The sequence below is a fragment of the Babylonia areolata genome, chromosome 6, assembly GCF_041734735.1.
Source record: "Babylonia areolata isolate BAREFJ2019XMU chromosome 6, ASM4173473v1, whole genome shotgun sequence".
NCBI lineage: Eukaryota > Metazoa > Mollusca > Gastropoda > Neogastropoda > Buccinidae > Babylonia > Babylonia areolata.
Window position 1 is genome coordinate 28,655,486 of NC_134881.1, and position 23,186 is coordinate 28,678,671.

A 23,186-nucleotide genomic window follows, 5' to 3' on the forward strand; every position below is an offset into this window, starting at 1 on the left:
GTGTGTGTGTGTGTGTGTGTGTGTGTGTGTGTGTGTGTGTGTGTGTGTGTGTGTGTGTGTGTGTGTGTGTGTGTGTGTGTGTGTGTGTGTAGAGAGAGAGAGAGAGAGAGAGAGAGAATATAGAAAGATAGATAGTTAATGTGTGTGTGTGTGTGTGTGTGTGTGTGTGTGTGTGTGTGTGTGTGTGTGTGTGTGTGTGTGTGTGTGTGTGTGTGTGACCGTACCCTCACGTTTTTGAGAGTGTTTCGTTCTGAACGAACAAAAAACCAAAAGGATTTTTCTTTTTGTCCCGTTAAGGTTTATGAAAACGCACTGGAGACCGTACTGAGACTGAACAGAAGACTGTAACCAACAGTGGACATAGAGGAGACACCGGAGACCTCCAGGAAGTGAATGTTGATAGGGAGGTGGGAGCTCCTGAGGTGGTCACCGCAGCTTGCACCGAGGTGAAGAACACAGGACAGAAACAGATCTTCTTCTGCGTTCGTGGACTGCAACTCCTACGTTCACTCGTGTGTACACGAGTGGGCTTTTACGTGTATGACCGTTTTTACCCCGCCATGTAGACAGCCATACTCCGTTTTATGGGGTGTGCATGCTGGGTATGTTCATGTTTCCATAACCCACCGAACGCTGACATGGATCACAGGATCTTTATCGTGCGTATTTGATCTGCGTGCGTATACACACGGAGGGGGTTCAGGCACAAGCAGGTCTGACCTGGGAGATTCGAACCCTGGACCCTCAGATTGAAAGTCCAACGCTTTAACCACTCGGCTATTGCGCCCGTCAGAAACAGAAACCATGGTGGACATCATCGTGGTTGTCGTCCCGGTGCTGGGTCTGGCTGTGATGGTGTTGAACTCCCTGGCTGTCATCACAGTGGTCCGCACCCGCTCCTTGTGGAACCCCAGTCATCTGTACATCTCTTCCCTGGCCCTGTCTGACCTTCTGCTCGGCGTGTTCATGGTCATCTCCGGCATCCGGAAAGTCACCGAGCTGTTCAACAGACCGGTATGTCTGACCATGTGGTTCTTCTTCGTGCTCTGTCTGTGGACCTCCATCTTGCTCACCGCCGTCATCTCCATCGACCGCTTCACCTGCGTGGCCTTCCCGTACCTCTACGAGAGAGTGGTCACCAACAGAAGGGTGATCCTTGCCGTGGCGGGCACCTGGCTGCTGTCCATCGTCCTGTCCGTGGTGATGATCGTCGTCGGTGTCGTGAGGGGCCCGGACAGCTGCATGGCCAGGGAGATCTTTGAAGACACCAATCTCCTGTCCATGGTGGTATTCCTGTTGTGCTTCATCATCAGCGGGGTGATGTATGGACTGGTGTCGCGTCTGGCCTTGCGTCAGCTGAAGATCGTGGCCTGCACACGTGTGCTGGTTCAGGCGGATATACTTCCGCTCAGGGAAACCTTTCGCCAGAAGATGCGTGCCGTCAAGTTGTTTGCCGTCGTCTTTGTCGTCTTCGTCAGTTGCTGGCTGCCGCACAACGTGGTACAGTTTGTGGAAAGGTATACTGATGTTCCGGCCTCTGTCAGCATGGCCTTGTCCGTTCCAGGGATGCTTCATTCCTTGTGCAACTTCTTCATTTACCTGGTCATCAGCAATGATTTTCGAACAGCCTTCAAGCGAATGTGGAAAAGGAACTAGACAATGGTGGTTAGTTTCTGTCTCTACCATCCTGTATTATCAATTATGGTGGTCCGATTGCAGTATAGGTAATCATCGTTGCTGACAGTTTGAAAAATATATCAAACTATGCCTGTTCCTTAAAGCTATCGTTGCTGGCCAGAAGGATGATGATGATCAGATGAGTTTGATCTCGATTTCAGTTCATCCAAAACACAAGAGTTATAGTGTCAAGATTCCTCAGCGAGCTACCGTTATGAAGTCTGAATGTAACTCATTATTTGTGAACATGGTTTGAATGACTCCTCCCACTACCCCTCCACGCCACCCCCACACCTTATCTTGTCCCCCCCTCACCCCCCCATATATATATATATATATATATATATATATATATATATATATATATATATATATATATATATATATAGAGAGAGAGAGAGAGAGAGAGAGAGAGAGAGAGCGAGCTGTGCTTCAGAAACAATATTTTATCAGTTTAAATGTAACAATGTGAGGAAAATCATGAGGATATTAGAAACATCGCCGCATTGTATTACGCATTCTTTTCCCCTGATATATAAATCTAAACGTGACTTTCTGCAAAGTAATTGTCAGTTAATATGATGTGTTGCTGTTGTTGTTTTTGTTGATGTTATCATTAGACTGAATTATTGAGACAAATCAAACCTCACATAAAAAAACAAACAAACTCAACTAATCACAACTTACGATATGACGTAATGTACTGAGAAGCACATCCCCTCCCCCACCCCTTCCTCCCAAAGAGGAGACAAGTATACCAAAATCCTTACCAAAATGCCCAGTACCACGGCTTTTACACAGAACTAAATGGGTGAAAGGCTGCTGGGATAAACAGTCACTTACCATGTATGCTGTCTGGCCTCAGGGCGATACCAGGCTGACAGACTCCTCAGGTGGACATCCATTACCCTTCCATGATAAGAGGCTCTATCAGTGTGACCGAATACATTTGCTCTCCACGTTGAAAACCCTTCTGTGGCTTCTAACAATAACTTGTCTCGTTTACACCAGTAGCTGTCATGTAAAAAGAAAAAAAAAATAAACAGCCACGTCAAATGTCTGTGTCAGTATTATTCTTTGTAATAATTTTGTGTCGTTTTCATTGCTCGAAAGACGTGTCTGTTATTGTTTTCTACTTGTTACTGGTTCGTGTACGTATTATAACAATCAGTGTCGCTATCACATCATATACGTCAGTGTCTGAGGCATGTCTAAATATTTCATGATATAGGTAAGTGGTACCGCTGTAATGACATGTCACAGACACTAACATTTCTATCAACAAAAAATGTTTAGTGAAAAATCGGCCAGTCAGAAACTTGGTGGCATTTGAGGTTGACATTTCCATTCATGACCTTGTTTTTTTTTGTTTTTTTTTTGTTTTTTTTTTTTGTTGTTGTTGTTTTGTTGGTTTTTTTTTTTTTTTTTTTTTTTTTTTTTGGGGGGGGGGGGGGGTTGGGTTTGTTTTGTTTTGTTGTTGTTTTTTTTTGGGGGGAGGGGGGGTTCCCATATCAGTGTCATCAGTGTGCATTTTGTGAATCACTATCATCGCTGAAAGCACCTGTGTCAAAATTCTTTTCTTTATATTTGATGTAAGTGGTTAAAGATCGATGTTGTAATGATTGTGATGCGAAATTATGTGTGAATGCCAGGTATCAATAAAATAAACCTGTATCACACACCTGTTCTTTCATCTCCTTATATCATATTCTTCTCGTTTTGTTATTTATACTGTCTGTCTGCCGTATATCTCTCCCGGATATTTGCTGTTTCGTTTATGAACGATAGAACAACGCGAATAATAGTAACAACAACAACAAAAATGAGAAGAAGAAGAAGATTTTATATTTACATTCAGACAGTCCTCTCTTTCCTCACCTCCACCCCCCACTGTGTGTGTGTGTGTGTGTGTGTGTGTGTGTGTGTGTGTGTGTGTGTGTGTGTGTGTGTGTGTGTGTGTGTGTGTGTGTGTGTGTGTGTGTGTGTGTGTGTGTGTGTGTGTGTGTGTGTGTGTGCACATCATGCAGGGACACCGACATAATATGCGTGTATGTAGGCGCGCGGCATGCATCCCAACGAATAACAACTATCATGATTATGATTCATAATATTAAGGAGTCAGAACAACAACATTTTCATGTAATAATCATACAATTCTACCGTCACGAACTCTATTTAAAAAAAAACCAAAAAAAAAAAACCCCATGTGTAACAAGAAGAATTAATACGCATCTGTCAGAGTATTATATACATTTTTAAATCCGAAAGAAATCTCAGTTCACACTCTACATGACCGCTGACAATCGCAGAGAAAAAACACCACCTCACTGTCTCAACGTAGCCTGAATAATCATAGCTGATACCATTACTGATTCCGGAATAATCAACTTGTATGATTGTGGGGCCCTCAACAACGACGACGACGACGACGACGAAGAAGAAGAAGAAGAAGAAGATTCCGCGGACACAGGGGGCAAAAACCTATACCTCTTCACTGACCATACGTCTGGAAATGAAGTCTGGCACATCATGAAGATCATGGAAGGAAATTATTAAGGAACCTGTTTCCCATCACTATGATAGTCTGCGAGAGGATAATGACTTACGGGTCGATGAGTCAGCGTGCTTCTTCCTTTGTATGGCCAGCAGCTCGTGTGTGGTTCATTGAAGCCAAGTATGATCATACAGGTGTATCTAAACTAGGGTGGTGGCCCAGTCGGTACATATATAATACAGTACAATACAATACAAAACTACACGGTGCAATATAATAAAATGCAAAACTAACGATGCAATATAATACCATGCAAAACAAAACGATGCAATATAATACAATGCAATACAAAACAACACGATGCAATATAATACAATGCCAAACTACACGATGCACTTTTATACCATGCAAAACAACATGATGCAATATAATACCATGCAAAACAACACGATGCAATATAATACCATGCAAAACAACATAATGCAATACGATATAATGCAAAACAACACGATGCAATATAATACCATGCAAAACAACACGATGCAATACAATGCAATGCAAAAAATAACAACAACAAAAACCACGATGCAATATAATACCATGCAAAACAACAGGATGCAATACAATACAATACAATGCAAAACAACATGATGCAATGCAGTGCAAAACAACACGATGCAATATAATGCCATGCAAAACAACACGATGCAATATAATACAATGTAAAACAACATGATGCAATGCAGCGCAAAACAACACGATGCAATATAATGCCATGCAAAACAACACGATGCAATATAATACAATGTAAAACAACATGATGCAATGCAGCGCAAAACAACACGGTGCAATATATACTATGTAAAACAACAAGATCCAATATAATACAATGCGAAACAACTCGATGCAATATAATACAATGCAAAACAACCTGATGCACTATAATACAACGCAAAACAAAACGATGCAATACAATGTAAAACAAAACAATGCAATACAATACAATACAAAACAACACGTTACAATATAACACTATGCAAAGCAACATGATGCAATATAATGCAATGCAAAACAACACGATATAATAAAATACCATGCAAAACAAAACGATGCAATATGATACAATGCAAAACAACACGATGCAATACAATACAATGCAAAACAACACGATGCAATATAATGTAAAACAAAACGATGCAATATAATACAATGCAAAACAACACGATGCAATAGAATGCAATACAAAACAACACGATTCAATACAATTCAAAACAAAACGATGCAATATAATACAATGCAAAACAACATGATGCAGTATAATACAATTCAAAACAAAACGATGCAATATAACACAATGCAAAACAACATGATGCACTATAATACAATGCAAAACAAAACGATGCAATATAACACAATGCAAAACAAAACGATGCAATATAATACAATGCAAAACAACACGATGCAATAGAATGCAATACAAAACAATACGTTGCAATATAATACAATGCAAAACAACACGATGCAATATGACACAATGCAAAACAAAACGATGCGATACAATGCAAAACAACACGATGCAATGATTGTAATACAATGCAAAACAATACAAAACAAAACAATACAATACAATACAACACAGCCTGTCCAACACAGTACGATACATTGTCATTAACCCGACTGGAAATTAACTGCACGCCCACGGCCAAAGGCTCGATCGTCGAGGAAACGAATGAAGAGAGCCCAAAGGCAGCGCTCAGTCGGCTACACCCTTTTGCTCATAAATTACTCCAGTATTTCTAAAGCGCTTAGTCTCTGATCGAGTATATAAGTATTGATATCCATCAATAAATCATCATGCACACACACACACACACAGATCACGCCCACGAAGCTTTCAAAATCAGAAGTGCAAAATGTCGTTAACCCTTTCAACGCCAAGCTAGCATTTATGCACAGGGGTGGAAGACGACCCCTGTCACTGAAGGGTGATCATTCATTGGTCTGTTATCCATGAACCTACTGGTCTTAATGTTCGGTGGTAGGATAGGCCATATTTTCTATACATCGCATGGGGAATCCCCAAGTATTCTTAGCCACTGTCTTTTCTGTGTTTATACCACAAGGGAATTTTGTGCTCTAAATTGACTGGCGGTGAAAGGGTTAAGTGATTGTATGCTTGTTTTTTTTATAATTAGAAACGACAATTTCGACTTATAATGGTGCTATTTTTACACATCTGAATTGCTGGGTTTCACCACCGCTTGATGAGGGGGCCATAGGCTATAACGAACCAAGTATCCATATCCACCACCATATATACAACCTGTCTCTCTCTGCCTCTCTTTCTTTCTCTCTCGGTTGTTCAGGGGGTACACTTTTTTTCTTTTTTCTTTTTTTACAAGGGAGTAGTCTTGACGAGTACAATTAGAAAAGTGTATACACACATTTTAAATCGCAGATAAAGAAAATGGGCAGAAATAAAAGGAAAAAAAAATAGAGAGGAACAGGCGTGCTTTAGAACAGGTTATAGCACTGTTGACCATACATTCGCTTGATACGCTCAAGTCCAAAATCATCTTTTACGCAAGACTAAGCTATACGTAGCATTCGTAGACTTCAAAAAAGCATTTGATTCTGTGAACAGAAAGATTTTGTGGAGTACACTAAGAAAAAGCGGGGTACATGGACAGTTTTACATGGCCATTAAAAGTATCTACGATTCTGTACTTGTATGTGTTCGTGACAAAGGTATTTGTTCCGACTTGTCTACGAGGGGTGAAACAGGTGTCTGTTCATTATGAGGTCTGTCAACTTGGCCAGAGTGAAATGGCTGACGATGACGTCAAAAACGAAGAAATTAATGATCAGTGTGTGTGTGTGTGTGTGTGTGTGTGTGTGTGTGTGTGTGTGTGTGTGTCTGTGTCTGTGTCTGTGTCTGTGTGTCTGTGTGTCTGTGTCGGTCTGTGTCTGTGTGTCTGTGTGTGAGCGCGCGCCCGTGTGTGTGTGTTTGTTTCCATTCGAATCGCGTAAACCTTTAACAACAACAAATCTGAGTATGATGTCGCTTTTTTTTTTCTTCTCTTTTCTCTTTTAAGCCTTCCAACGCAAATGATGTCCAGAAGACAGTAACGCAGTTGCGGACATCTGAATGCAAGAAATATAACGTCAAACAGGATTTACACTGAAAATGAGGATTCACCAAGAAATGTTTAATTTCGATAATTTACCTCTGCTAGTCCTTTTCTTATTCTTAATCAGTAGCTTTTGTACCATTATAGGAGACTCCTGCCTCAACTGAACGGTGTTACCAATAAACTTTGAGGGACCCGTGGTAGATGTCGGTTACTTAACCCTTTCACCGCCAGTCAATTTAGAGCGCAAAATTCCCTTGTGCTACAAACACAGAAAATAAGGTGTCTAATAATAGCTGGAGATTCCCCCTGCGATGTGTAGAAAATAAGTCCTATCCTACCACCGAACATAAAGAGCAGTAGGTTCATGGATAAAAGACCCATGACCTGGTCACCCTTCAGTTACATGGGGTCTCTACCTAGATGCTGCATAAATGCGAACTTGGCAGTGAAAGTGTTAAAGCCGTTTGTACTTTTCTGAACCAGAGTTGATCACCAGTGATCAGATCCTGCCGTGACGCCTAATTATTTCATTCCTTCATTACTCAGATGATTAACTCGCCGCTGATTTGACCACGAAAAACCCAGCAGATCTGGCAAATAAGCTGTGGGCGTCACAAATCTGAGATCCGAGTCATACGGCTAAAAAAAAAAAAAAAAAAAAAAAAAAAAAAAAATCAACAATTATGTCCTGTGTAAGCTACGTCGGTAGCGATCCAGGAGAGAGAGAGACAGAGACAGAGAGAGAGAGAGAGAGAGAGAGACAGACAGACAGACAGACAGACAGACAACCCTCCGTCGCCGCACCCCTCCCTACTCAAACCAACACAGGATGTGTAATGATGATGTCTCTGCGAGTCTGTTTATAAACAGGAAGAGACGGTCTGCTGAGATGCAGTTGATTGTATTGTATTGTATTCTATTGTATTGTGTTGTATTGTATTGTATTGCATTGTATTGTTTTGCATTGTATTGCATTGTACGGTATGTATTGTACTGCATTGCATTGCATTGTATTGTATTGTTTTGTATTGTAACAGTCAGCTGAAATGTAGTCGATTGTATTGTATTATACTGTACTGTACTGTATTGTACTGTACTGTACTGCACTGCACTGCACTGCACTGTACTGCACTGTACTGTACTGCACTGTACTGCACTGTACTGTACTGCACTGCACTGTACTGTACTGCACTGCACTGCACTTCACTTCACTTTACTTCACTGTACTGCACTGTACTGCACTGCACTGTACTGTACTGTACTGTACTGCACTGTACTGCACTGCACTTCACTGTACTGTACTGTACTGTACTGTACTGCACTGTACTGCACTGCACTGCACTTCACTGTACTGTACTGTACTGCACTGCACTGTACTGTACTGTACTGTACTGCACTGCACTTCACTGTACTGTACTGCACTGCACTTCACTGTACTGTACTGCACTGCACTTCACTGTACTGCATTGCACTGCACTTCACTGTACTTTACTGTACTGTACTGTACTGTACTGCACTGCACTGTACTGTACTGTACTGCACTGTACTGTACTGCACTGTACTGCACTGCACTGTACTGTACTGTACTGCACTGCACTGCACTGTACTGTACTGTGTTGCACTGCACTTAATTGCAATGTACTGCACTTCACTGTACTGTACTGTACTGCACTGCACTGTACTGTACTGTGTTGCACTGCACTTAATTGCAATGTACTGCACTTCACTGTACTGCACTGTACTGTACTGCACTTCACTGTACTGTACTGTACTGCACTGCACTTCACTTCACTGTACTGTACTGCACTTCACTTCACTGTACTGCACTGCACTGTACTGTACTGTACTTCACTGCACTGTACTGTACTGTACTTCACTGCACTGTACTGTACTGCACTGCACTGTACTGTACTGTACTTCACTGCACTGTACTGTACTGCACTGCACTGCACTTCACTTCACTGCACTATACTGCACTGCACTTCACTGTACTGTACTACACTGTACTGTACTGCACTGCACTGCACTGCACTTCACTGTACTGCACTGTACTGTACTTTACTGCACTGTACTGTGCTGTACTGTACTGCACTGCACTGCAAATCACTTCACTGTACTGCACTGTACTGTACTGTACTGTAAGACAACGCAATGCAATATGATACGACACAATACATCATTCTTTTTATTCTTTGCTATGCCGTACTACACACACGCACACACACACACACACACACACACACACACACACACACAACACACACACACACAACACACACACACACACACACACACACACACACACACACACACACACACACACACTGTGCGTACGTCCGCTAATGCACGCACACTTTCATGAACGTCCCTGAAACCAACGAAAAAAAACACAACAACAAAAAGCACATTCTTACAAGACAGCCACGTATCGATTTCAAATCGAGACTTCACCTCCATTTTAAACCTTTGAGTCGAAGAAAGAAAATCGATCAGTCTATGTAGGTTAGAAATAATGCGATCATTGAGGCAGAAACATTTCGTGCAGTGGTAGACCTACAAACCTGGGCAGATTATGGTGTGTGATCATGGCTAGTCTTACAGAAAGTCCTGTACCTATAGATCGCAGAATCAAATGTACGGATTGTGGCCAGACAAGCGTAGGTTAATACATGTAGTATAAGAGCTAAGCTTGAATTCCTTGGGTTCCTTGTGTTTGTGTTGCTAAGAATAGAATAAAACGTTTCGTTGTCGTAATAATAGTCATTGCCTCCCCTCTTTTTCGAAAGCGGTATTGTTCGCCAGTTGTGTTGTCCTCTGATGTAATATGAGAAAGTTTATTAGGTTTTTGGTGTGTGTTTTTTTCCAACCACGTTGATCGTTTGTGTTCTTCTGTTCTATCTTTTAAATTGATACGTTTGATTCTTTTTCTACATGATATGTTTATGATATGAATACTGTTACTACGTCTACAAACTTCCTCGAAACCCCCCCCCCCCCCTACCCCAGTCCCCCACAATTTGTTTTAGTATAAACAATTTTAGTGTATATATACCTCCAAAAATCGTACCGTTGTTTTTCGGCAAATAAACTATTTTCATTTTTCCTCTTTTTATCTAGTGTAGTTATTTGTTGGTTGCTGGTTGTTTGTTTGTTGGTGTTGTTGTTGTTTTTTTGTTGGTTTTTTTGGTTTTTTTTGTTGCTTCTTTTGCTTCTTCTTTTTGTTTTTTCCCCCTTTTTTTGTTTTGCGTTGTAGCAAAATCGTGCAGTTGCATATACATGCACATATAATGCATGTAATCCAACACAATGATAAAGCAGAGAGAAGCGCGAACGCGCGCGTACAAGCGCACAGAAACACACACACACACACACACACACACACACATATGCACACACACGGACACACACACACACACACACACACACACACACACACACACACACACAACCTCCCCCTCCCCCACCCCTAAAGACGCGGGGGTGCTCACAATCAGACACACGCACGAAACTCAGCGGGGATTAATAACAACAGCCACAGAAGCGGGACCACTAGGCTGACTCAACGACCCTTGAAAGGAAGGTGCGGATTAGCGTGCGCACAGCAGCTAGCAGTCTTGGACAGAACCCAGAAGACGTTTCTTTCTTTCTTTTCCTTCTGTTTTTTCAGAGCAGAGTAGCGAGCAAACCCGAGGCAGGTTCGGTTCTACACACAGCCCCAAACATACCATGCCCAGTATACCTACACCCCAGCGCTACTACTGGGTGGAGGAGGAACCCTGCTGGGTGCACACTTGTTTGCTGCTTTCGGACAGAATGGCAGCGCGAGGGACAGTCAAGACTGAAATACTCGTAACGCGCTTTACGTGAGTGGAGCAAGAGAAGCGTATCTCACGCTGGATTACGTGTGTGTGTCTGCGTCTACCGAGCTGTGTGTACTTCCACTGTTGATAAAACTTTCGTGAAAATGTTACACATCACGTAGACACATACACTGAACAGTTCGGTTTACCTGCTGTTTTCGAGACTCCGAAGAAAAGGACCTTCAATTAAGACGGATAGCCTATTAATCGTTTCAGTTAGTCGGAGGATAGTCTTTACCTGCTCGAGTATGAATGCTGCTTAAAAGGTTAAGAGTCTGACTGCTGATATAACATTGGTTCTGGAACTGAAAAACAAACAAACAAAACCTTTTTATATTTCGTCGTGAAATATTCTTCAGTCGCTGGAGCACAGCAGAAGACAGTTCGATAATTGATATGTCATTGCAATCGTTTCGGGAGGGAAAAAATATATGAGTTATAACCGCTCAACCAGCCTATCCTTTGAGTGTGTGGTAAGATAAATCTGTGCAGTTTCTGTGCCCGTATTGGAATGGATTTTCATACACCCGACGTCGCCACATGGCTGTTTTAATTTAAACAGTGGTGCAAATTGCTGCCTGGAAGATGTGTTATGTTGACACTGTGTCTAACTTAAACCACTTGTTCAATAATTCGTTCTGTGAATGAGCAGACAACCGTGCACATACAAACACACATATATAATTGCTTTACTGTTTGTCTTTTAGGTGGTTGAAACGAGTGTTTCACGATCTACTGAGCGTTGAACACACACAAAAACAATAACTACAATAGCATCAGTGGAAGTAGCAGCAGCAGCAGCAACAACACCAACAAAAACAACAAAAACAAAAATATCGCCGGCCTTGCAATAACAAATAACAACTTTCCAGAATTGTTTTTTCAATCTCACAAAAAACACTTCGTCCAAAAATCACACCACATCAACAGACGTCAACCTGAAGAACACCACCGGCAGAACATCTCTTCATCAACAGTTTCAGGACCATACCCCTGCTCAGCCTCCCACGCTAGCAAGGACATCAAAGGACTAGCTAGCAACCCATTGACTAACCAGATCCCCACCCGCCACCCGCACCTCCCACCCCCACCCCCACCCCCACCAGTCCATCCACCCCACCCCAGCCGGCGCCATGAGGCTGTTCCAGCAGCAGACAGTGCACAACTCCCTGGTGGAGGACCCCACCACCACCACCGCCCTCCCCCCGGCCCCTCCCCCTCCCCCTTTCTTGCCGGACCAGGAGGAGGAGAGACGGTTGTCGTTGCTGCGGGAGAGCACGACGCACCTGAGGGAGGGCCGGCACAGGCTGCCCACCCCGGACCGTGTGGCCATCATGGACCTCTCCTCCAGCTTCCAGAAGCGGCGCCTGGGCAAGCAGCAGCAGATCCTCAGCGAGATCACGCAGCGCTGCAGGGAGCAGGTGAGGAGGAATTAGGAGGTGGGGTTAGGGGACGAGGGGGAAGGGGGGTTAATTAAGGAGGTTGGGGGTTCGTTTGCTGATTGTTTGAGGCCATCATGAAGCGGCGCCTGGCCTGGGCAAGCAGCAGCAGATCCTCAGCGAGATCACACAGCGCTGTAGGGAGCAGGTGAGGAGGAATCAGATGGGAGGGGTTAGGGGACGAGGGGGAAGGGGGGTTAAGGGGGTTGGGGGTTCGTTTGCTGATTGTTTGAGGCCATCATGAAGCGGCGCCTGGCCTGGGCAAGCAGCAGCAGATCCTCAGCGAGATCACACAGCGCTGCAGGAAGCAGGTAAAGAGAAATAGGGGGAGGGGGTTAGATGGGGGGTTTAGGGGGTGGGAGTGTAGCGGGGTTGGGGGTTTGTGTGCTGATTGTTTGAGGCCATCATGAACCTCTCTTCCAGCTTCCAGAAGCAGCGCCTGGCCTGGGCAAGCAGCAGCAGATCCTCAGCGGAGATCGCGCAGCGCTGCAGGGAGCTTGTGAGGAGGAATAGGAGGAGGTGGTGGGGCAGGGGGGTTGGGAGGGGGGGAGGGAGAATGGGGTTTATTCGACCCAGATATTATCGTCAACCTTGTCTCTCCAAGTTGATTTTACTGTTGCCCTGAACCTACTCTAATGTTGTATGTGATATGTCTTTGTATCCATACAAAAGCCTTTAAATATTGGGAAATTGCTTCTTCTTAATTAATGCTCAGGCGTAATATGGTATTTCCATTGTTGAATTGTTGTGATTGTTTGTTTTGATCTTTTTGTTTCCATGTTCGTAGTTGATGTTACAATAATTGTTCATCGGTTTACATCCCCCTTCATGACTGGCTTAGGCCTAACACAAACAATCCATCAGGTCTCAGTCTCAGTCTCTCTCTCACTGTTTCTCTGTGTCTCTTTCTCTGTCTCTCTCTGTCTCTCTCTGTCTCACTCTGTCACACACACACACACACACACACACACACACACACACACACACACACACACACACACACACACACACACTTTTCTCTCTGTCACTGTCTTTGTCTCTAACTTTTTCACACTCATTCGCTCTCGATCTCTGTCTGTCTGTCTGTCTCTGTCTCTGTCTGTCTGTCTGTCTTTCTGTCTCTCTCTCTCTCTTTCTCTTGCCCTTTCCTGTAATTCTTAAACAATGAAAAGACCTGGTTCATCCACCGAGGTTCTCTACAGACCTACGCCCTTCACAGAGCTGATAATGTCTTATCGCCGCTCCTGGTTTCAAAAATAGTTTCATTTCATTTTGGTTATTCAAGCCATCTTGTCTTTCCTGTTCATCCCTAGTCTTCGTTCCTATAACATCTCATATGACTGTCTGTCACACCGTGTCTGGAACCTGTGCGCGCGGAAATTGCAATGTGAATCAGAGTTCGAGGATATTGTCTGACCGTACATTGACTTTCTAATAAACATGTCGTCGACACGAGTTTGATTGACATTTACAGGGTTCTGATGTCTGGTTTTTGTTTTATTGGTTCCTTTGTATGTTGTCTGTAACGGCTATGATAGTGATGCCGTGTCATGCTTGTTCGTGCGTGTGCATAATTATGTGTTGGTCTGTCTGTCTGTTCAAAAAGCGGATGGACCGATTTCAGTGTGACTCAAACCATCGGAAATACTTTAAAAACACAAACCATCGGAAATACTTTAAAAACATAATTTGCTTGTGATAACAACACCCACTGTTACCGTTTTTCCTAAAATAATGACGACGAAGAAGAAAAAATGCTGATAACGATGATAACAAATATGATGTCGATGACAATTGGAACATGGAGGCCGGAAGCTGTTGATATTCAACCGCCATGACTCATCATCATCATCATCGTCATCAGCATCATCAACAACAACATCATCATTATCATAATCAGCATCATAATCATTATCATAATCATCATCATCATCAGCAGCAGCAGCAGCATAATCAGTATCATCATTATCAACAACAAAACGACGATGTCTATCCTGCGCGAATGAAGATGCAAATTACACCTCATCTGTTGGGTGGTGGTGGTGGTGTAGGTGCAGAGATGACTGATGAGGACCAGTCACTAACAATCTGCTGTGGTGTTGTTGTTTTTTGTTTTTTGTTTTTTTCCGGACTTTCTTGGGTCGACCACCGTTTTATTTTGCATACAAGTTACACAATCAACTAAAAAACGTGGCAATAATCCAAACCAATACCCAGCATTCCATAACTATGCCATAGCAATCAATTACATTTATGAAATAAATCACATACACCTTTCCATTTTCTAATTTTGGGCATGTTTAAAAAAAATTAAAAAGAATAAATGAAATAGATAAATATATATATATATATATATATATGTATATTTTTTTTTTTTTTTTTTTAAGACAATAATAATAATAATAATAATGGATACTTATATAGCACACTATCCAGAAATCTGCTCTAGGTGCTTTACAAAAACGCTTTTGATAACATAAAACATTATATCTATGTTACATACACACACCAAAATGTGACCACACACACACACACACACGCACGCACGCACGTACGCGCACACACACACGCACGCACGCACACACACACACACACTGCATACATACATTTTAACATACATGTGTATCTAACAGCTACCCTAACAAATACGCACACATAGGCAGGCACAAACTTACATAAACACACGCACACACAATACACATTCATATACATGCATGTAGTTGTGGACCTGCCACAATTGAACTTATTGCTGAGGGAAAAGGTGAGTTTTGAGACGAGATTTAAAAGATGCGAGGGAATCAGAGTGACGGAGGTTATCAGGGAGCTTGTTCCACGTCTTTGGCGATTGAAAAGAAAACGATCTGTGTCCATAGGTCTTACTTCTGACGTGAGGTATCCTGAGAAGTCGAGTATCAGAGGAAGAACGGAGCTGGCGAGACGGGGTATAGATATGGATGAGTTCAGAAAGATACTTGGGGCCAGATCCGTTGACTGCAGAAAAGGTCAGAGTGGATAGCTTATAGTCTATTCGATCAGAAACAGGCAACCAGTGGAGAGACTGAAGGAGAGGAGAAACATGGTCAAATTTAGAAGCTCTGCAAATGAGTCTGGCAGCGTTATTCTGAATTCGTTGGAGTCTGTCTAACAGGTATTTGGGAAGGCCGGCCAAAAGAGAGTTGCAGTAATCCAATCTTGAGAGAACCAGAGAGCATACAAGTGTCTTGGTTGCATCGGTTGAGAGATAGTGGCGGATAGAGCTGATTCTACGCAGTTCCAAATAGGCAACTTTACAGATATTCGAAATGTGCTGTTGGAAGGAAAGAGACTGGTCCAGGATTACACCAAGACTGCGAACAGAGGGAGAAAGTGAAACAGGTGTGCTATTGATCAGAACAGAGTCAGGAAAGGAAGGATGTTGACGAAACTTCTTTGGACAGGTTATCATCAATTCAGTCTTATCATCATTTAATTGCAGCTTGTTGAGAGTCATCCAGTCCTTTAGGCCAGCAATGCACTCCTGTGTTTGAGTCACCAGTGCATCAAATTCAGCTATGGAAGCCGACTGATAAAGTTGTGTGTCATCAGCAAAGCTCTCATGCGACATCGCATGATGACTGATGACATCCGACACAGGAGCCGCATACAGCACGAAAAGAACAGGAAGGAAACCGTACAAATCATACAACACTTAGAATCTCTGTTTTTTTTCCTTTCCATTTTTTCCCCAGTGTTAATACATGGTGTCTCATTTCCAGTGGTTTGTTTTTTTTTAGTTTTTTTTTTAGGGGGGCCGGGGGGGGGGGGGGTCTCCTTTTTAACATCAATACTCACCTGTGGTGTGGACGTATATAGGTGTCGGTGCGTGAGTATAAATGACTGTTGCGAAAGTACTTTGATTTGTCACTGCACAAGATTCAGCGCTATATGAATACCATTATCATTTATTATTGTTCAGGCACTTGACTACTACTGGGTCTAGTCATCCTCGCTGCTGGCGTTAAAGCATGACTTCAAACGTTACAAGTCAGTTCAGTTCAGTTTAGTAGTACTGTATAGCAATACGCTGTTGTTCGTCCTTCATAATGGAAGATGACCACAACTTCTTTACTGTTGCAATAAAAGCAGAAGCAACAGCAACAGTCCGCATTACGGTTGTCTGTCGAGGCGATGTAGACTGGTAGCATCGTCGAAGGTTTGATTCAAACCCGGATATTAAAAAAACAAAACAAAACCGAACAGTCATCCATACTGAGGGCAGGCCACTCGGTTGTCGCCCGTTTTAATGGTTCTCATTTCCGGGCCCGTCGTTTGCAATCCAGTTCCATGTCTTCTTTATCATTAGAAGCAGCGGTAATGACAACGTATTTGCAGTGGAGATGTGTGATATCCTGCCGTAAAAATGATTGGAAATGGACTTTAACAGTTTTGCGAAAGTGTAAGAAATAGGTTGAAGGTGTTTGGAAATTATGGTAGAATGTGATTTGAAATGACCCCTTGTATCGTATGATTTGTATTTGTATTTGTATTTCTTTTTATCACAACAGATTTCTCTGTGTGAAATTCGGGCTGCTCTGCCCAGGGAGAGCGCGTCGCTATACTACAGCGCCACCCATTTTTTTGTATTTTTTCCTGCGTGCAGTTTTATTTCTTTTTCCTATCGAAATGGATTTTTCTACAGAATTTTGCCAGGAACAACCTTTTTGTTGCCGTGGGTTCTTTTACGTGCGCTAAGTGCATGCTGCACACGGGACCTCGGTTTATCGTCTCATCCGAATGACTAGCGTCCAGACCACCACTCATGGTCTAGTGGAGGGGGAGAAAATATCGGCGGCTGAGCCGTGATTCGAACCAGCGCGCTCAGATTCTCTCTCGCTTCCTAGGCGGACACGTTACCTCTAGGCCATCACTCCACTGATTGTGGACAATATACATTCTGTAGATGCATCGGCTTTAAAATGTCTGTGATACGCTTTCAGTTTATGTTCATTATCAGTCTTCAAAACACTGTGTCTCTGTATCTTTGTCTTTGACAAGGGCAAACGAAAACTTTAGAAAAGGATAGCAAAAGGTGACATCAAAGTCATTTTGTGATGGAAGGTCAGATTATTTAACTTTAAAAAAAAATCGTTTTTTCTATGACTTTTTGTGTATGTGCGCGCGCGTGTGTGTGACACTTTATGTATTTTTTTATGTATAGGCACACATAAGTACAGTACAAATCACACAATCTGGTGTTCTTGGACTGCGAGCACAATGTTCAGGCATACAAATCGCCAGCGAAACACACATGTAATTCTTCTTCTTCTTCTTGTTTGCTTGTTTGTTTGTTGTTCCATCATCTGCATCGTTCAGATAATTATCAGTGTTCCCCCGTCGCTCAGTCCGGGTGTCACATAGCATACACAGCCACACCCAGCTTCATCTGCCGCTGTCCTAGAGGGTGTAATTGATATCAGGTCATCAGAAGGCCACACGTAGTGTTTAGTTAGCAGCATGCCCCTTTAAGGCAAGGGCATGGAGTTCAGCGTACTTCAGACATTATTTTCACACTTCCCACCCCATGTTTACCCTTCACTGTTGCTGTGTTTTTTATTGCTTTTTTGTTGTTTTTTGTCGTTGCTTGCTCATTTTTTGTCTGTGTTCGTGGGCTGCAACTCACTGTTTTTTGTTGTTTTTGAATATTTATCTTATTTTAATCTTATTTTCCTCCACAACAATTCGTATACAAGTGAGCACTACATAATTGTTTTCACCACCAATCCCCCATCCCCACTGGCCTACTCACCCCAGCCCCTCCACCCCCTGCAATGTGGGCAGCCATACTCCATATTCAGGGGTGTGCATGCTGATACTGGGATGGGTATGAATGCTCCGACATTCACTGGGGGAGATATTTCTGTCCAACAAATGACTGGCGGCACCAACTGAAATAACGGTGTTTGTTTCGCAGGAGGTGACAGATCTTTCATCTACGATCTCCGCCAAGGTACAGCTGAAGAAGACGAGTGAAGGAGCGGGTGAGGAGGGCCCAGCGGCCTCCATGTACACGTCGTCAGTCAGCACCAGGATGCCGCACGTGAAGCCAGCCAGGCCCCAGCATAAGCTGCTCCACGGAGCGTCACTGTCCACTGGCGATCTCCGGGACCTGGACTCCGTGGAGAAACGGGTGGGTGGAGATAAAAACATAATGGAGTCTCCCGTCGGACCGACGGACAAGTAGGCAGGCAGGCTTATCTGTCGGTGTGTGTCCTCATATGGGAGAAGAGGCCGATTCTGGATGCGCAGCACTTCCCCCATGTGTTGCAAGGGAAAACGTCTCCAGAAGTTGAGCCCTGCTTCCTTCGCTCACGCTTCTCCTTAATGGCCAGCGTCCTCTTGTTTTCAAACGTCTTTATGCCACTAGAGCACAGCATCCTCCAGCGAGAGCGGTCAAGAGCATCAGTTTCCAAGGAAGCGATTTCTATGTCACAGGCTTTGAGGTTTGTCTTTAAGGTGTCCTTGAAGCGCTTGCAGGGTCTTCCAAGTTCGCGGTGGCCTTCCTTCAGCTGGCCATACAAGAGCATCTTCATGATCCTGCTGTCTGTCATGCGGACAACGTGTCCTGTCCAGCGTAGCTGGCACTGGATCAGCAGGCTTTCGATGCTGGGCAGGCCGCTCCTCTCTAGGACCTGGAGGTTGGAGACCCTGTCTTGCCACTTTATGCCGAGGATCTTTCGTAGACATCTCTGGTGAAACTGCTCAAGTTGTTGAATGTGGCGGCGATAGGTCGTCCATGTTTCACAGCAGTACAACAAGGTGGTCAGCATAACAGCTCTATAGATTTTGATAAAAACATATCTCTATTCTTTCGGCACTGGGTGAAACCTAGCAGTGGTGAATTTGCATCACAGCATGTACGTCATGGCATGCTTGCGTCATAATAGTTGCGTAAGAGTGACCCTGGTAACATGTAAACAACTTATCCCTCGAGGAAGGAACGAGACCGTTCCGAAAATTTGAAATATGACAGATTGATGTTTTTGTTTTTTGTTTTTCTCTCTCTCAACTCAGACAAAGTTCTGTATTTTGAAACTGGGAGGTATCCTTTTAATGTGAAAACACATGTAAGGTGTATTAAGGATTGGCGTAAACTGTTGAAATTGCCCAGAGTAGACTATAAACAGGAATATGATATGATGTTATACATCATAGAGAAAGGAAAAGAAAATTGGGCTTATTGTGTAAGAAACGTTTTGTCAGAAAATGGTTTTACAGTTGTGTGGATGTGTCATGGTGTCGGGTATGAGCAAACTTTTATTTCAGATTTAAATCCAGACTGCTTGATATATTTAAACAAAACTGGCATTCAGACATGGCAGTTAAGGATAAGTACAGCTGGTTCCATTCATTTAAAGGTGTGTTTCAAACTGAAAATTTTCTAACTGTTATTACGAATAAATGACATCGTACAATGCTTGCCCAGTTTAGATTAAGAACTCTTGGCTTTAATGCCAACAAAAAATGGTTCATGCTAGGTACGTCCACAAATTCTCCGTGCCCTTTGTGTAGCTCCACAATTGGTGATACATTTCATTTTATGTTTGACTGTAAATCATATGATGATTTGAGATGTAAATGTGTGATTTTTGAAAAAAACACAAAAAAACAAACAAAAACAACAACAACAACAACAACAACAAAAAACCGAAAAGAAAGGACCTCATTACAATGTTAACATCAGAAGATCACGAGGCGATAATCTCGTTTGCGAAATTTATATCAGAAGCTATGAAGATAAGGCAAAAAGCACAACAAGCATAACTACGTGGTCAGATAGGTTTAATAATTTTCTTCTGTAGCCAGTGTTGGAATATGTTGCATGGTGCATTGATAGATGAATGAACGGATTTATTATGTGTTGTGTGGCCTGTTTGTTAGTATCATTTTTTTCTTCTTCAAAGAAGGACCTTTGTTTTGTTTCATTATCAATTTTGCTTTCACAGTTTCATTCGTTCATCATATTGGTTTGTTATAAATTGAAAGTATGTTGATGCATTCACCCATGTCTTTAGGACCTCATGGCCAATGACATTAAAGTGTCAAAGCGTCTCTGTATCTATGTCTATATCTCTGTCTATCTATCTATCTATCTATCTATCTATATATATATATATATATATATATATATATATATATATATGGCAGCAGTACTATCTATCTCTCTCTCTCTCTCTCTCTCTCTCTCTATATATATATATATATATATATATATATACTGCTGCCATTGCTACAACTGCTGCTGCTGCTGCAGCTACTACTACCATGAATGACAATGATGATAATAATAGCGATAACAACAACGTCAACACTACTACTTACTGCTGCTACTGCTGCTGCTGCCACAACGACTACTACTATTATTTCCACTACGAATGACAATAATGGCAATAACAACAATAACGATAACAACAACGTCAACACTACTACTACTATCGATAATGATGATGATGACGATGATGATATACTGCAATGTTAAAGATCTCTATTAATCTTTGAAAAAGCCAAATGCAAAATGGGAGAGAAATATAGATAGACAGATAGACATATAGACTGCAATGTTAAAGATCTATGTTAATCTTATTCTTTATTCCTATCTTTGAAAAAGCCAAATGCAAAATGGTAGAGAGAGAGAGAGAGAGAGAGAGAGAGAGAGAGACAGACAGACAGACAGACAGACAGACAGACAGACAGACAGACAGAGAGAGACAGAGAGAGAAGCAAAGACAAAGATACAGAGACACAGAGATAGACAGACAGACCCACGGATACAGACACAGACGGAGAGCTACCAGCAGTGACACACCTCATTGATCGCAACAATCTTCACCCTCGCCACCTCCAAACCTCAACTCACCCCACCCCCTCCCTACCTTGCAGGTGAAATCGGAGAAAGCATACAAATTCTTCCCAGCCCGGAAAATCATGAGACGCCAGCCGACGCGCCTGCAGCTGATCACCTCCACCCTCCTCAAACCAGGAACAACAGGAGTGGCGCCAGGAACAGGGACAGGAGCAGGAGGTGGAGGAGGAGGGCTGTCCGGAAGAGGCGGGGGAAGCACCTACAGAGAACCCCCAACCACCGTGGGCACGGGCAGCCGCTTCAGCATCGACTTCCTCAAAGGCGTCAGACCCACGGACCCGGAGGCCCGAGCAGAGATCCTGGAGCGGCAGACCATCAACGGTTCCATCCAGCTCCAGCACTACCTGCAGCCCAAGCTTGACGCCATGGCCCCGCTCCTCCTCCCGGACCTCTACAACAGCCTGGACGTCGGCGGCGGTGGAGGAGGAGGAGGAGGGGTAGGGGATGGAGGAATGGGTGTGGTAGGAGGGGTGCACGACCGTCTGGACACCTACTTCACCTCGTCCAGGCTGCCTCTCAACCAGCGGAGCAGGTCCTTTTTCGACACGTCCTCCATCAGCGGGAGGAGCTTCCGGAGCATGTACACGGCAGGCCACCACCACCACCACCGGCCCACCGGCAGCCGCCATCACCTCAGGTCCAAGAGGTCGGAACGTGGGGCCGGGGTGGCGCACGTGCTTCCTGTGGCGGCTGAGGATGATGATGATAATGATGATGGTGGTGATAACTTGGGTAATGGTGGAGTAGGGGTTCCCATGGATCTGAAGAATTCGGCCTCGGCGGCGTTTCGGCCCGGTAGTCAGAGGGTGTAGGTTTCTGGGTTTTCTTTTTCTTTCTTTCTTTCTTTCTCTCTTTCTTTCCTTCTCCATTTCTTTCTTTCTGTGTGTCTACTTTTCCTATTGTTCTCCTTCCTTTCCTCTTCGTCTTCCTTCTCTTTCTTTTCGTTCTTGTTCTTCTTGTGAAGTGCTTTCATCCCTGGTGTAACCCTGTTATACTGCCGGGGCCCGGCTCAACTTTCGGCTTACAATTATCAGATACTGACACTGCTCACAGCTGGGCCAGCAGCAAGATCAATGGTTTCTCTGCTGAAATTGGAATTTACTTCCAGCTTAGTCTTTTGTAAAAGGACTATTGGCTCTCAAACTAGGAGGTAAGACTGCACTGGCTCCAAGTGCTGCAGCTTCGGGGGCTAGTTGGCCTTTGGGTACCATTCCAACACTGACTGTCCTAAATCCCTCTTGGCCGAGAGAGAGTGGGGATGTTATATGGTAAGAAAGCTCTCCATTATCATAACATTCTAGCCAGATAGTCGGACAGCATTTGCTTCCTCTGCTGTCCTGTTGGTGTTAGTTTTAGGCTGACATAACTCTCATACGCTGGTTGGACTTTTCACATTCTTTTATGGATATCTCCTTTTTCTGTATTTTTTATTTTTATTTATTTTTAGGGCTTTGGAATCCACCACCATATAGCAAGACTTTGGGACAACAGTGAAACTAAGTTGAGACTGGCTGAACAGTTTTACTGTTTTGAGGGGCAAACATACGCTGGCATCAATTGTATATTTAGCAAACTGACATTGCCTGCGTGTGCAGGCAAAATCATTCGCAATATCATACGCATGCATGGTAAGACAGCGATACAAATACACTAAAGATAGCACGCACGGGCGCACACACATAC

At 43.3% G+C, this 23,186-nt stretch overlaps 2 protein-coding genes across 2 annotated transcripts; both read left to right on the forward strand.

The window, feature by feature from the left end:
• The first annotated feature begins 804 nt into the window (after nucleotides 1-804).
• Nucleotides 805-1,656, forward strand: LOC143283488 (beta-1 adrenergic receptor-like). Its single transcript, XM_076589730.1, has one exon. The coding sequence runs from the start codon at nucleotides 805-807 to the stop codon at nucleotides 1,654-1,656; it is 852 nt and encodes a 283-aa protein (XP_076445845.1).
• A 9,324-nt stretch (nucleotides 1,657-10,980) lies between these two features.
• On the forward strand, nucleotides 10,981-22,344 carry LOC143283349 (uncharacterized). Its single transcript, XM_076589556.1, has 3 exons — nucleotides 10,981-12,586; nucleotides 18,555-18,770; nucleotides 21,521-22,344. Exons 1-3 carry the CDS (start codon nucleotides 12,299-12,301, stop codon nucleotides 22,313-22,315), a joined length of 1,299 nt encoding a protein of 432 aa, XP_076445671.1. The 5' UTR covers nucleotides 10,981-12,298; the 3' UTR covers nucleotides 22,316-22,344.
• The last annotated feature ends 842 nt before the right edge of the window (nucleotides 22,345-23,186 follow it).

What these genes read in the sequence shown, in the direction of transcription:
- LOC143283488 (XM_076589730.1), top strand. Translation starts at nt 805, where the DNA reads ATGGTGGACATCATCGTGGTTGTCGTCCCGGTGCTGGGTCTGGCTGTG.
- LOC143283349 (XM_076589556.1), top strand. Translation starts at nt 12,299, where the DNA reads ATGAGGCTGTTCCAGCAGCAGACAGTGCACAACTCCCTGGTGGAGGAC. An exon ending in CGCAGCGCTGCAGGGAGCAG is followed by an intron (nt 12,587 to 18,554) that starts GTGAGGAGGAAT and finishes TTTGTTTCGCAG; the next exon opens with GAGGTGACAGATCTTTCATC. An exon ending in TGGACTCCGTGGAGAAACGG is followed by an intron (nt 18,771 to 21,520) that starts GTGGGTGGAGAT and finishes CCTACCTTGCAG; the next exon opens with GTGAAATCGGAGAAAGCATA.